At 39.8% G+C, this 16,164-nt stretch overlaps 1 protein-coding gene across 4 annotated transcripts in view; it reads right to left on the bottom strand.

The window, feature by feature from the left end:
* STARD13 (StAR related lipid transfer domain containing 13) overlaps positions 1 to 16,164 on the bottom strand; it is a 285,754-nt gene that overhangs the window by 206,095 nt on the left and 63,495 nt on the right. For 3 of the 4 annotated variants that reach the window (XM_063394783.1, XM_063394784.1, XM_063394782.1), the window contains 2 exons: positions 4,443 to 4,589; positions 84 to 218 (listed from right to left, as the gene is read on the bottom strand). In XM_063394783.1, the coding sequence (XP_063250853.1) occupies positions 84 to 218; positions 4,443 to 4,589 (282 nt within the window). The remainder of the gene's footprint in view (positions 1 to 83; positions 219 to 4,442; positions 4,590 to 16,164) is intronic. The other variant, XM_063394785.1, reaches the window with a different exon arrangement.

The following is a 16,164-nucleotide window of genomic DNA, read 5'->3' on the forward strand; positions in this document are numbered from 1 at the left end:
CAAATGCACAGACAATTTTAATGATACATAGTCAAATTTGAGATTACTGAACTTGTGAGTCAGATAAAGTTGTCGCTACTTACATCAGTCTTAGGTCGTGCTCCAGTTGACACTTGGTAAGGTAAACAATTTAGATCCTGGTAATCTCCTCTTCTATTTTTCCAAGATCCTTTTTCTTGATGATCTCCGTAAAGGCCTGTCTCTACTTGAACAGGGCACTGTAATAGAATTTTAAAAACCCTATAAATAAAGACAAGTCAGAAATAATTTTAATGTGAACTCTAAGATAACAACTTTGGAATTTTATCTTTTCAAAGCCTTTTTTTTCCTCTGATGTAAGGCAAACATTTGGTTTCAATCTTTTTTTTTCTTAAAAGCACCTGCTGCATCATTTTTATAATTTACTAAGTCAGACATCCAGTCAAATTATGGGAATTTGCTTCCTTAACATCCAGTATACACAAGTGGAGAACTAATTAGTAGTAGTACACCTTCTCTAAACTTAAAGGAATGGAATCACTTTGTAGAAAGAGAAATGGTTTTATTCAAATTATTTTTAAGCTATCTTTTAACTTTATTTCATTTATTTTTGTATATTAAACAGACACCCAGCAAATTCCCATTTTCAAATTAACAGATTCTGAACTTTTCAAATCAATTTTTCCTTATTCCCTGAAATCTGGTGAGTTCTCACTCAATTGTTCCACTTCCACACCATCTTTTAAAAGGTGGATGTCCTAACTCTGGGCCCACACTGAATGGAGTGTCAGGAAGAGACCAGCTGCACAACATTCCCCCATATATCCTGGTTTGCCCAAGGAATAACTGGGTGAGTGAGCAAGAAGCAATATATGCTGCAATCCAGCAGAATTCACCCTACAGACAATCAGGGAAACAGGGTCATTCAGGCCATACAGCTTTTTTCCACTTAAATCATGTGTTTATAGCATTGGTGAGAAAATGTTTCAGAAAATAATTTGATCATAGACAATTATTTTTAATATCTTCTCTGGATTAGCTTCTGAGGAATCCAGTCAATGCTACTTCCTCATAATATCTGCCAACAAAATAATGACTAGTAGTAATTTGTGATTTACATAGATATAGAAAGAAGTCATCCCTTACCATTCATGCAAAAGTCACTATGTTTTAGAAAATACTTTGAATTTTCTCACAAAAATACTGCAAGACTCCCTACTCTCACCTAATAGGTCCCATAATATTTATTCACCCAGTCGATTTTCATTAGCACATATTTTGACTTTTCTGTAAAAAAATTCTGTTTAAATTAGTATTATTAATAACAGATACCTTCACAACAGGAAAGTGCAAAGAGTAAAACAATATCAAAGAATTACTTCCATGAACAGGTGAAAAATCCTTCAGTAGAAAACTGACTGGCTCAACATAGTGATTACATTACAAAATATATTTCTGAGATATAGCATTTGCCATAAGAAGTAACTCTGTCATCTGTTAAAAATTGTCCACACCCTCAAGAGAACAAGCTTCAGAGCAGCAGCTCCAGCAAACCATGTTCCCACTCATACAGTTGTCACCTGCTTTGGAGATCTCAGGTCTCCAAAGTCAGCCTTATATCTTTGAACAGTTCACCCAAAACCATTCTCAATCATAATTTCTTGTGTCAGTAGCCAGTCGAGGATAAAACCAAACGAAGAACACAAAAGTGGTTCATTTTACAGAAGTCAACTTTACACAGTTACTAGTAAAGATATGTTTGAGAGAGGCCTTCCTTCTATTCAAGTTTAATGGTAAGTGACAAAAAGAAAACAATTGATATGTGTGGAACAAATTACAAGCTCTAGTTGGAAATATAGTACAAATAGCATGAACTGATAGAATATGAACTACTCATACAACTTGTGTGAAAACTAGACTGTTATTTTTCCCACTGCAACTGCCCTTTTAAGATCTGCAGTATCTGCTTCTTCACAGTACATTTATGGAGAGATTTATGAGGATCTATCTCTTCCTTGACTATAAAATAAAACTAAGGCCACCCATTCTGAGGCAAATTATTCATTAATATTTAAATCAGAGCAACGATTCCCTTGCTCTACAAATTCTTTTGCAGGAGACAGCAAATGGTATCCCATCATCAGTTCCACAACAGATTTTCCAAGACTCTTCTTGCTCTGACCTTGCTGGTCTCATCAGAAAGTATTTGTATTAAGTGTATTTGTATAATTTGTATTAAGTGACCTGTCCAGCTTCTGTACTGAAATTGGCTCTTGGAGGTTTAAAGGTCACTTCCAGTTTGTCACATAACGCTACAATAAAATATGTCTGACTCACATATTTGCCTGTCCACAGACAACTCAAATGAAGAGATCTCTTCTATTCTTTAGAGTGGGAAGAAGATGTGGCTTTATAAGGAGGACGGCAACTGCTCAAATACCATATTAAGCAAAAAAGTAATTTTGGTGCTGGTGTTAGGAACATCCTAACACTCTAGGAGAGGCTTTTGGAGGGAGCATGTGTCCCAGGAAAAAGGCTGTGATGAAAGTCCTAGCCTCTCCGTATTCAGAAGATGTCTTGCCACTAGGAAAAGAAGGCCTCAGGAAGAGAAGTGCAAGCATCTGGGGTGCTAGTGATGGCATGCAACCATTTCTGATGAAGCTGTTCTTATGTATCAAAGTTCATTTGAAAATGTCACCTGTTTAGATTTTCTGCTGTTTACATGCAATATGCCCATCACTGAATTTGGATTTGAAGTCATATCCTATGATCTTCAAGACATCACAGAAAGAGAATTATGCCTAACCAAACCTTTTACCTTCTAAGCTTTTACCTTAGAAGAACAGGCACAGCCATAAAATAATGAGTGTTTGTATCACTGGTTACCAGACTGTCTCACGATGGGAAGTGTTTAAACTCTGATGGCTGGGATTTCACTTTCAGACAGAAAAGCAGACTACACTGCCACTGTATTTTGACAGAAGACATTAAGCATTCTCCTGCAAGAAGACAGAACTCTGTCCCTTAATAGGCAAATTAATTATGAAATTAATTCAGTTGGACAGAGCTGGTTCTGACTGGCTGACACATACAGTAAGAACGAAATGAGAGAGCCATGGCCACTCTTGTTACTAACACTCTCTGTAGAATCTGGAAACACAGAGTGCAAGAGTCTGAACATCCCACCTACAGAGACATGAATGTGGATCATTGTGATGATCCACAAAGACGTTTACTTTAAGAATTTACTTTTACAAAATGAAGCAACAGTGACAGCAAAAACATTCACAAAAGGTCACCTTCCGCAAATTTCAAGCCAACATTCAGAGATGAAAATCCACACAATTCTATCTTAAGGACTGAGTTTAATCATAGCCTGAAGCAGAGAACAAACACTTCTATTTCTCATGCTGGTCTCCATTAATTCCTTATATAAACCCCCTTGCTTATTCAAAAATTAACAAAATAATATCATTGCTCCTTTAATCCTATTTGCCCTCAAAACAAAAGCTTGAGAATCTGTTTGTCATCAACTGATGACATCTGTCATCACAAAATCATCTTAAGTAGAGGATTGTGGGAAGGGGAAGGGGAAGGGGAAGGGGAAGGGGAAGGGGAAGGGGAAGGGGAAGGGGAAGGGGAAGGGGAAGGGGAAGGGGAAGGGGAAGGGGAAGGGGAAGGGGAAGGGGAAGGGGAAGGGGAAGGGGAAGGGGAAAGGGAAAGGGAAAGGGAAAGGGAAAGGGAAAGGGAAAGGGAAAGGGAAAGGGAAAGGGAAAGGGAAAGGGAAAGGGAAAGGGAAAGGGAAAGGGAAAGGGAAAGGGAAAGGGAAAGGGAAAGGGAAAGGGAAAGGGAAAGGGAAAGGGAAAGGGAAAGGGAAAGGGAAAGGGAAAGGAAAGGAAAGGAAAGGAAAGGAAAGGAAAGGAAAGGAAAGGAAAGGAAAGGAAAGGAAAGGAAAGGAAAGGAAAGGAAAGGAAAGGAAAGGAAAGGAAAGGAAAGGAAAGGAAAGGAAAGGAAAGGAAAGGAAAGGAAAGGAAAGGAAAGGAAAGGCAGACAGATCTCATTATCCTGGGCTGACTGGGACACTAGTTCAACTCTTAATGAAGATAGTGTCCCTCTTGCTGTTATATCTTTAGATAAATATAATAAGTATTAATAGGCTAGCACTTAAATTAACAATCTGAAAAATATGCAAGCAAATATCCCTAAAAAAAGGTGTTTAATGATTTTAAGCCATACTGACAGAGAATTTACAAGTTCCACCCTATCACAGTTTCAGTTATTTGACCATTAGTTATCTAATTAAATTTGAGATTTCATTTTATTGAATGAAAACCTTTAGCTTCACCCTAACACCTGAGCTCCTTGGCCTATTCAGAAACACAAGTGGATCTGAAGACTATGGCTGGAGGAATTTTGTAGCTAAATGTTAGAGATCGCATCATATGACGCACACACATTCTTACCAGTTGCTTGTGTCTTTTAGAAGAAGGAGTACTGGATGGAGAAGAGCTAGCACTCAGAGCTTCTTCAATATCTAAGTTCAACTGTTCCAGTTTCTTCATAAGCCATGACATAGAGTCTGGCCATTCAGATTCTTTTTCTGGTTGCGTCTAAAAGAAATCAAACATACATGAAGTCTTAAAATATTCAAGCTGTTTGTAACTTGAAGATGCTTATTTTCTCTTCCAGCCCCCAAGGAAAAAGCTGACCAGTTCTTTCCCTGTCCTTGAGCGACATTTTCCCATTTAGAAAGCTTCAATTATCACTCCAATCCTGACGACACATTCATAGCTGTTCTACATACCCAAATGACTTTTGTATATCTGAATGGCTTTCTAACACTTCATCTTGGGTGACCCACTGCTATTTCAAGCTAAGCAGAACCAAGACTAAAACTAAAGTCACTTCAATGCCTCTTCTTAAACCACTTCTAGTTCAGCATCTCTCCAGTGATTGCTTGTTGCCCACAGGAACCAGAATATTGAAAGTCATCATGTGTATTATGTTCCCTACTATAATTCTAGACTTGTAAAACCCTCTGCCCATATGGTGGGAATACTTTACTGATCACTCTGTCACTAGGACTCATCTTTCCTTTTTATCTGAAGAGCTTTACTGTATAACAAAAATTTTAATCCATTATAATGTAATCGACGAAGATGCTTTTCTTATCCCTTAGTTTCCTCAAAATCTTTTCCAGTGTTCTCCTTAAGCATGTTTCCACAGCAGTCCCTGTGCATACCACTGCATTATTCCTTGTTTTCCTTATTCACATCACTTCTAATGATCCACTATAAAACCAGTCACACTGACCTCCCTGTCAACACAGGCAGCTGCTGCTCCCCAGAAGTCTCTGTCCTGAAGCTACTTCAGTTCTTTCATCTTCTTCCCTTTCACAAACAATACATATCTTTGCACAGAAGGTAATTCCATAGTGAGCATGAGCAGGCAAACAGTAATAATGCATTTTCATCCTGCCATAATCCTAAGAGCATCATACCAACACTCCCCAAAACCTAGGGGAGATAGATGAGTACTGTTATTACTCCTACCTGATAAATCTTTATGGTGCTTTGTTTCCTTAGAAGGGTTTCACAAGTGGGACAGAAAGATAACTGTAATTGGCTCACTAATGTAGAAAAAAACCCTTTACAAATAGAATCCAGGAGATTCACTTCACTATTACACTGACATATATTACTAATGGAATTACTCATCTTCTCCACAGTAATTAAGGTCCCAAATCATCAGCCACTGAGTCCCATATTAGCAACAGACGCATGTCCCCGTCAGAGGGGCTAGTATAATCTTTGTAGGGATTGTTTCAAAGCACAGAAAAATAAATGTACCAATTTTTACTTTTCAAAATCTTTATTTGGAATGCCACAATTTTTTACAACCTCTGAGTACTTTGCCTGAAATGCTGTTGTAAGTGCTAAGCTGTACTTCAACTCTAGAGCTATTAAAATTATTTTAAGAGATTCTTTGATTGCTTCCCATTGTCTTTCCAACCATTTCCAAGTAAACTACAGGATGTTCCACAGAAAATGAGCATCAAAAGACACTTCTTATACTGAATCCATTCTGAGTGAGACGACCTCACTCAGGAAATGTGCATATTGATATGTGTCCACAACAGTCATTTGTAAACAAATGTTTTCCTGTGGTTTTGCTTCCTCACATACTGATCTTTCCAATACTAAAGAATGCTCAAAAAAAGAGTCAACAAGGACAAAACATGGAAACCCACCCAAATTCCACAAACAATAATGTATAAATTCTGCGAAAATCTGATACGAATGTTCTATTTCTCAACACAGTTAAAATGCAATTTATGAAAAAGGGGCTGTAAGAATATGTTTTCTTACTTAAAAATAGTAAACAATTCTGAAGCAACAATCACACAGGGAAATGAGTAAAGCATGTTTGTTTTCTGAGAACTATGCAAAAATTGTTCTTGCCAGGTGACAAGCTCTGAAGGTTACATTAGAAGTTTGGATTTTTGAGTTTAGTAAGATGCAGGAGCAACTTCCACATGTTGAAACAGACCACCTTCTGTTCCACAACAGAAGAGAGTATTTTGTGGAGTGTTGGAGAGGTGTCTCTAATTTAGCATTTTCCACAGAAAATACAGAGATAAAAATTCATGAAGACTTCAAAAGATTTCTAAGACACTCCAAATGTATGCAACAGCACACAATGATATTGCATTACAATAAAAATTACAGCTCCAGGCGCAGGGAAGCACATTTTGCCTTTATCTGGACAAATATTTACCTACTGGAACAATACTTCCAATATTCACTGATGTTCTTTCAAACAACTGTACGAGCCAACCCCCCTTATTTTTATAAATTTCTTGTTTTAATGCTACAGAATTCAAACCACAGTCATTTCTAAAAATTACACGTCCTAAGGAGTTTCACCAAACTATAAATCTAGCACTCTCCATTCATTTCCTTTTTCTTAGTTCAGAAAGACTCTATATTGTGTCTATTAAGGGGATGAGGAAAGATGGGGTTTCATTATCCTTGAAGATAAAGCCAAATGGGCCTAGTTAACAAATGCCATTCACTAATTGGAAATTTGGCACAAAAGCACCATTCGGAACAAATGCTGATTGGCTATGTATTTCAAAGGTTGCCTGAAATTCCTGCTAAACAGAAAAAAACATGATGCTACTTACATTCAAAAATATACAGCCTGCACAGTAGGACTTCTAACCAGTGAATAAATTTTGCCTAATCCATTCATGAGGAACACAGCTCCACAGTGTTCAGCCCCAGTAACTAGGCTGGACACTATCAAAGTGCTCTGAAGATCTGAGTACCAGTGTTTCCTGCCCATAGCAACTGCAGAGGCAGTAGGGTCAGGGCACCTTTGGAAGCTTTTGTGTCTTGCCCTTCAGAAGGAAAAAAATCTCACTTTAAATTATCTAGAGAATCACGGCCTGCTTTATTCACCTTTTTTTTCCCCCTAAAAGGTTACAGAGAGAACAACCCTTTCCATATATCCTCAAGGTCTTTCTTTGTTGGAGCCATAGCCATTCAGCAATGCATAAGAACACTGTTACCTTTTGAAGAACCTTGAAAGCATAGACAGAAGTGTTTTACAGAAACACTTTTTACATGCTACCTTAGAACACAGAATCACAGAATCATTTAGTTTGGAAAAGACCTTTAGGAACATCAAATACTGTTAACCCAGCACTGCCAAGTCTACCACTAAACCATGTTCCCTCACTGCCGCAGCTACACATCAACACCTCCAGGGATGGTTACTCTACCACTTGCTTGTGCAGCCTGTTCCAATGCTTGACAACCCTTCTAGTGAAAAGTAAAAGAAACAAAAAAAAAAAAAGAAAAAAACCCCACATATCCAGTCTAAACCTCCCATGGTGCAATTTGTGACCATTTCCTCCTGTCCTATCCCAGACAGATGAGCAGTTGTAAAAAGTAAGACCAGAGAATCCCTTGTCAAACAAGTGTTCCCAGGTGGAGCAACACTGACTATGAAGATCTTGGCATACCCTAGGCCAAGAACAACTTATTGGCCTTGAAAGTGAACTCCTTTGCCATATAGATTTCTCAAGTCCCACGTATTCATATAGATTAAAATAAAACAAAACAAAAACATAATCATAAAGCAAGCATCATTCTCCATGGAAAATAGAAAATTAAGTGGTATGAACTTTCTAAAATCAGTTACAGATGCAGCTATTGTGCTTAAGATAGCTATTGTATAGACAACAAATAAGATTTACTAAGACATATTTAGCAGTCAGCCAAGCATATCAGTTCTATGCTGCTACTTCCTATAGCAACCACAGTCTGTTTTAGAACAGCTTAATGACTTTACTACATGTACACATTCATATGTATCCTGACTCTGTATTCATTTGCATAGCTGAAATTTCATTACTAAATAACAAATTAGAGGTAAAACAAGATGCAAGATTGTGCCAAATCATCTAAACGCTTACTTGCTCTTTTCTAACATTGAGAAGAAAATATGTTCCAGACATTTAAAGGTTAGTGCCTTTTGGACCACAGGCTTCTGCACATTGTTTTCCAGCTTTCAAGTGTTCTTCACTAATCTTATTCAGCAAAAACATCTGTGATAAAAGGCATATTTGTTTCAATGTTGGGTCATGAGGCTTATTGCAAGAGGCATAATAGCTGCCAGCAAATCTAAATTTAAACTGAAAGAATGTGGCAGTAATGAACAAGTCCATATAGAACACTCAGGGGTGAGGGTTAACCCCGCTGCCAGACCTCATCCTATACTGGAAGCAGAAAGGCTTTCCAAGTGAAAGGTTATGAGAAAATTACACAACTCTAAATTTATCTGATAATTTGTGGCTTTCACTTCAGAACTTCAATAGGTCCAATTGTTCTGGTGATTAATCTATTGTACAACTTTAGATACTAAATCAGTAACTTCCAAGTAAAAAATACTAATGCTATTTAACCCTCCTCTCTATTAAATCTGCTCAGATAAAAATTCTCTCTGATGTACAGCCTAGATCTGTAAATAATGATTTTGTGGAACAATTTCAGGTACCAAATATCATATTCTGCTCTTGCACGGATGGGGCTCCTCTGTTCTTAAAAGAATCTCTATGTAAAAGGTCTCTCAGCTGCTGATGGTTTTGCCTACAGGGACTGGGGGAGGAAGCCAGATTGATTCCTGATGCAAAATTTTACCAAAAAACCCCACAAAAAACCCCACAAAAAACCCAAAAAAACCCAAAAAACACCACAACAAAAAAAAACCCCCTATCACCGTGGAGGCCTAGCCAGAAAACAGACTGGGGACACAGATCTGGGTGCAACAGAGCAGCAGGGCAGAAGACCCGGTTTATTTACAAAAGCCTACTTTTATACTTTTTGTATTAGGCCTGTGGATTGGAGGAAGGAATTCCCACCTCCACACCACATTGGTTAAGGGGACTGTCACACAGTCTTGTTTGTCCCAGCAGGGAATGTAAAAACAATGGCTATGTTTATAGAACATAGCTGATGTTTACATTAAAAGAGCGTGAGAAGGTACGGACTTCTCCTTTAATATGAACACTCAGCAAACCAGGAAAATTCATGGCAACAAACTCCAAAAAAAACCCAAAACAAAACAAAACAAACAAACAAAAAACCAAAAAAAAACCCCCAAAAAACCCACAAATGCCCCCCCCCCAAAAAAAAAACCCAAAAAACCCCCCAAAGGACTCCTTCATTCCAAAAATAGATTTATGTATGTCTTCTACATTGAAGATAAAATTTCAAAGGGAATTTTCCTTCATATCCCACTACAGTGTTGCTGAAGTTTTTACAGAGCTGTTGGATGGACAACTAACTTGTGACACCTTCATCCTGGAAAGCAGATGAGTAAACTCAGCAGTTGGCAACCTTTTCACCTCTAAGAACTGTACAGCTGTATATCTGAAATGATCAAGGAAGCCTCTTCCACCTCCTAAGTCAGCAGGCAAAGCCATGTACACAGGTTTCTGGGAAAATGAAAGATCTTCAGGGACATCACATAAAATTCAGAGCAATGTGGGCCCTTCTGATCCCCAAAACATCCACCTAAGATGGGCCGTAAGGACCTTAGCAGTTTTGGTGAAGAAAAGCTACAGAAATATTAACATGAAGATCTGTTGATCTGTTTTAAAGGAAACACCAATTCCAAGATGAACCATTTCCCCCTAAACTTATTACACTTCTTAAATACATCTGTGTATGGAGCTTTGATTTTCATTCCTGTCCAGCCACTTTCTTTTTGCTGCTTTCCTGCCTGAAGGCTGCTGCCTCAAGCTACTGATTTCTTCAGACAAGTTTTTAGAAGGGACACAAGCTGCACCTGTATGAATGATGAAACCTTCTGTGTTTTTGATGCTCTTGAGCAAACTAAACTGAATTTTAAACACATTTAAGGTTGTTTCCAGCTTTTCTGCATTTTCCCTTAGAGTGGCCGCACACACCTGTCTTTATTTTCTTTCACTAAGCTCAACTGGGCATTTCTATGATTTCATGTGTCTGTATTTAAGCATACCACTGTGTCTTTGAACAATGAATACAGTAAAATATAAAAAGTACTGTGGAAATACTAACTTCAAGATACAGTACAATAAGGATATACGCTTGGATATTGTTAATGGTTAGTAGGTGCACAACATGGGAGAAAAAAGAACCCAAGGAAGCCATGAGAAAATAATGTAACATAACCGTTACTTCATTACATGTATTTGACTACTTGACTTTTCAAAGTCAAAGTAGCTCAGAAATGGACTAAATTCTTCTTTATAACTGCTTTTAATCTTCCAGACAGTAATTTGGCAAATTTGACCTTTAATTTGTATTCAACACATTGATGTTGTGATAATGGCCATCGTATGAAAGAAAACAAAATTCTGAAGTCCTGTCTCTCTTTTAAGGGTTCTTGCAGCAGTTTTTAAGAAGTATTGCTCTAAGCTAGGCAGGACAGGACATAACTCCTTGTTAATGGAACCTTCCAAATAGTAAGTTTATGGAAAATTTCCCAGATGAAGAAACCCAAGCTAATTCCTAGGACTGAAGGCCACAAACTGCATCAGCATGGTGTTTCACCCAAGATAAGAGAGAAATTGGAAGGGGAGAAGAAAGGAATTTAGTTGAAGACAAGGTTTGGGGCAAAATGTTTTGGAAAACAGTTCCACAGTGCTGCAGAAATTTTAAAGTGCAGTAACCCAGACAGTCTATTATGAAAATTCTGTTGCAGCTTCATTTTGTTTCTAGCAAAAGCAACTAGTTTTGTATTGAGCTTCTCATTAAAAAAACCCAAACAAACCAAATCCAAAAGACAATGACAATTTAAAATGGCAACTAGTTGGTTTCAACATCAAATTGGAATTTGGGTTTGCTCCAATGATTAAATTTTCCAGATTCACAAAGCCTACAGAATCTCCACCTTCTAACAAATTATGATGTCAAGCAACACCAAATTTCACAAAGAGACTGTTTATCAAGTCTGTACTGATGACACATGCTACAGAACTGGTGCCCAAATGGCCGGACAGCCTGTCTTAATTGACATCTGCTCCTTTTTCAGCACATGAATTATCCTCTCGGGTTATCCCATCTTCAGCTACTTCACAACAGATGCTAGCTCATCTATTTGACCATTTCTTCCACCTTGTGAGGTAGAGAAAAAGAATTGCACTTCTAGTATATGCTCCAAGCAGTAGTCAAATTCCTGACACTGTCCATAGTCGTTTGGTTTGGCACCATCTGCAACAGTGGTTGTATCTGCACATCACAATTAGCGATAATGAATGTCAAGGTACTTCACACACATAGGTATTGAGACACAATTAATTTCTTCATGAAAAGTCACTAATTGCAAAATCCTCTCTTACTATGAGAATTACCATTCTCCCTTGGAGAATGTAACCAGCTTGTGTCTGTTTGCAGCAGGTATCTCCCTGCAGTGCTTCCTGACTAGTAAATTCTAGGTTTTTGACTGGGTTTCATGGGACTGAGGAATCTCACACTAAATGCACAAAAAGTTACAGACCAGAATAAGTAACTTACAGATCCTTCTCCCCAATGTTTAGTTGCACATTTTGAGACTGGGTAGGACTTAATCAGTTTTCCTAAAATAGTTTTCTCTCTAAAAAACATTGTGGTTAGAGCTGTCCAGGATGTGTAAAAGCTGGGCTTGGCTTCACCTTTGGCCTGATACATTTAATATGCTTTAGGGGGAAGGAGATGAATAACTGACTGACAGAGAAGAACCAGAACATACTGACACTCTAGAAAACAAAGGAAATACCTGCAAATCATCTCAGAGGAATTAGGGAGGGCTCCTCCCAAAAGGTGGGGCAGCCCACAGCCCAGCTGAAATGCCTCTATGCCTGCACACGTCATGGGAAACAAGCAATCGGAGTTAGAAACCATGGTGCAATTAGAAAACTACAACATATCAGGGAAAGATGCTGGGACAGAACTGCAGTCCAAGGCTACGTGCTTTTTAAAAGAGTCATGTAGAGGAGGAGGGGCAGGGGTTTTGTGCTCTCTGTTAGGGAAGAGCTGTGAAGATTGTGAAGGGCTGCCTCTGAAAAACAGCCACAAAAAGGTTGGGAGACTGGGTAAAAAATTCAAAGACAGGACCAACAAAGGACACCTGCTGATGGGGGTCTGATCAGGGGAAGACCAAGGCCCAGGCCTCCTGCTTCAGGTACAGAAAACATCACACTCCAAGATCTCATCCCTGCAGAGGATTTTCACCACCCAGGCATCTGCTGGGAAAGCAACACAGCTACCTGTAAGAAATCCAGGAGAATCCTGGGGTGCACCAGGGACAACTTCCTGGTCCAGGTGTTGGACAAACCAACCGGATGAACAGCACTACTGGACCTGGTGCTCACCACAGGGGATGAGCTCATTAAAGGGGTTGAGAATGGAGGCAGTCCAGGCTGCTGTGACCATGCCCTACTTGTGAGTTGACAAAATCAATAAGGTTGGAAAAGACCCTGAGAGCATTGAGCCCAACCTATGACCAAACACCTCCATGTCAACATCAGCCCACGGCACCAAGTGCCACATCCAGTCTTTTGTTAAACCTTTCCTGTTCATGATCTCGAGGAACATGGGCTTGGTGAGGAGCAAAGCCAGGGCCGTTAACTTGGAAAAAAGGACACCACTAGTTAAAAGTAACATGAGCTAGAAATAGCAATACCACATAAAGGGTAACAATAGGGTGTTTTAACTGAAAATTACTTTGTGAGGAACAAAACCATGTGACATCCCATCCATAAACCTTATGAAAGGTAAGGCAATTTTGGGAAGGTTTTTTACCTTGGGAAAAACCCTTCAAAAGTGCTAGGGGAAAAGCCAGCAATGGGCTTACCTACAGAATAAAGTACTGGAGCCTCCAGAGAGGAAGACCTTGTGCCTTACTTTTGCTGCTGGCCCCAGAATAGAGAGCTGTGTGGTGTGTCCCGATGGGGAGCAGGGCAGCACTACTCCTCCTGGAGCAACAGGAGCCAACGTGGGTGCCCTCCTCCCCTGCCCTGTCAGACCCAGCTGTGAAACAGCACACACAGGTGACCTACTGCACTGGTAACTGGGGGTTTGTTTGGTGTTTATTGGTAAAGCAACAATCTGTTTAACAGAGCAGCTGAATTAAGCCAGGCTTTGTCTGCTGCCTTTGCACACTGGCAGCCACGGCGATCAGTCACAACTGTCAGAGCTCACTTGGACAGAGGCTGGTGCTCCGTGTGTGGGCACTGCGCGGCACCGAGAGCTGGGAATCGAGCCCTGCGCTGGCAGTGGGGCTGCCCTGGCAATCCAACACACGAGCTGAGCCACGTCTTCTAAAAATACCAGGGTCAGCGTTTCCTTGAAGAACTCTGGAGCAGATTCTAAAGATTAGAATGGTAAAACACAAGACAGATATCTCACAGTATCTGGCAAATTTCTAATTGCAAAGAAAGAGACATCAAGTGCCGGCATACTTTTATTTAAAAAAACTGATGTAGGCAACTATAACCGTGACACTCTCTTATCTTAAAACACCAACATCCTTGTTTTCAGTTACTGGAATTTTTAAAAAATTGTATCTACAGTGAAAGAATTTCCAAGAAAACTAGTACTAGAGATTGTCTCCAACTCCTTTGGAACTTCAACAGTTTTGAAAGTAAGCTGCTTCTTTGGTACCTACATTACACACAAAAAGATAACTGATAATACAAAACAAGTAAAATTACAGAAATATTATAATAATTTATGACAAGCTACCACACAAAACCGACAAACCCACTAAGGAGGGTTAAAAGGATACTCTTTCTAAAATTCCTAAGCGTTCATGGAGTTTTCTCAAACCTGACATTGTTCCCTGCCCACGTTCTTACAATGCACTAATGAGAAGCTGTATTAATGTTAGCAAACCCTTTGTACACAGAAATATAAAATTAATGGAACAAATAAGAGCAAAAGGCACCTTCTGGAATTCAAGGGTACTTAAGGACAAAGATTAGAAAGCTTGGCAGAAGGTATGCTATAAGGATAGGTGGTGATAGGACAATGGATGGAACATGAATTTATGAGAGAACATGAGAATGGATAATTGAAATAATGTAAACCTTCTAAATGATATCCTGAACCAATTTTAATCAAACTAACAATGAAGAGAGGGCATTAATCCGACGTCCAGAAAAGTAATTAGGCACGATTCCCAGATCTCTGCTGGAAGTTTGACACCCAAGTATCCAGGTTTAACCACTGGGCTTTAGTACTATTCAAAAACAATTTAGATGCCATTTATGTGCTTGTTGTTAGTATTTAATGATATCTGAGTGCATTTTAAAAATCCATGACCATTCCTAAAACTGTTGAAATTTCTACAGCATCAAAAGTAACAAAATTTACATAGCTCATATTGCTAAAATTATTTCAAAAACTTGCACAGTGAAAACCACATTACTCTACAAGAAATGCAACTTGCTAAAATACTCAGTATTATCTCACATTAAACTCATGATAACTTACACTTCTAGTAAATAGCAGAAAAAAAAAAAAAGACAAGTTATAGCTCATGTGTAAGCTGTACAAGAGATTCATCCAAGTTTCCCCATATTACTGTGATTGTGGTGAGACACTGGAACAAGTTGTCCAGAGCTGTGGATGCTCCATGCCCAGAAGTGTTCAAGGCCAGATCAGATGGAGCTCTTAGCAATCTGGTCTAGTGTACGGTGTCCCTGCCCATGGCAGCAGTGTTGGAATGAAATGATTTTAAGGTCCCTTACTATCCAAACCATCGTATGATTTTATTATATCCATGTAATTCCATGAAAACTCTTGTGGTTGTCCCAAAATAACACGCACCTCCAAGTCTTATACACACCTCGGTATCTTCACACAAAATTAGAGCTGACACATGCTTTAACTGGTTTATGGCATGCACTCTCAAAATATTACAGAAGATTTAAAGAAACCAAATTTTGCAACAGCAGCTCTTGCAGCAGCAGGAAACCTCCCTGGGATTGGGACACGAGACAGCAGCACCATCCCACGAAAAGCTGCACAAAGGCTTCTTCCTCCAAAAGCCATAGAGGAGAAAGAACAAAGAAAGGATTTCTCCAATCAAAAATTTGAGCATTATGACCTGCAGCCCACTAGATTTTTCTCACATCCCTCCAAAAAATATGTGTAGCATACTTTACAAAATAAACCCCAAACCCAAAACCAACCAACCAGACAAACAAAAACAAAACACCAACCCACCCCCACCCCGACCAAAAGCGTTTCTTTTCCCGATCCTTCTCTTGGAGAAAGCACTATTTCACAAAAAAACCGAAACAAACACACAAAATCCCCCAAACAACCCCCCCCCGCAACAAAACCGAAGACCGTCAAGAAAACCCCCCAAAACAACCCCTCAAATCGTTTCCGCGCACTCTGCTCAAGGTCACAGCACACCGGCCGCGGGAGCAGGGCGGGGGTCAGCGGGGCGGAGGGGGGCGCGGCAGGAGGGCTCGGGGCGCGTTTGGGCACCACCGCCCCTCCGCCACCGCTGCGGCCCGTAGGCGGGTGGCACGGGCGGCGCTGAGGCCGAGGGGGCGGCGCTGAGGCCGAGGGGGCAGCGCGGCCCGGGCCGGCGGAGGGGCAGGAGCGGGGGCGCGGCGGGGGCGCTGAGGGGCGGCAGCGCCTC

Source organism: Prinia subflava, chromosome 3, assembly GCF_021018805.1.
Source record: "Prinia subflava isolate CZ2003 ecotype Zambia chromosome 3, Cam_Psub_1.2, whole genome shotgun sequence".
NCBI classification, from domain to species: Eukaryota; Metazoa; Chordata; class Aves; order Passeriformes; family Cisticolidae; genus Prinia; species Prinia subflava.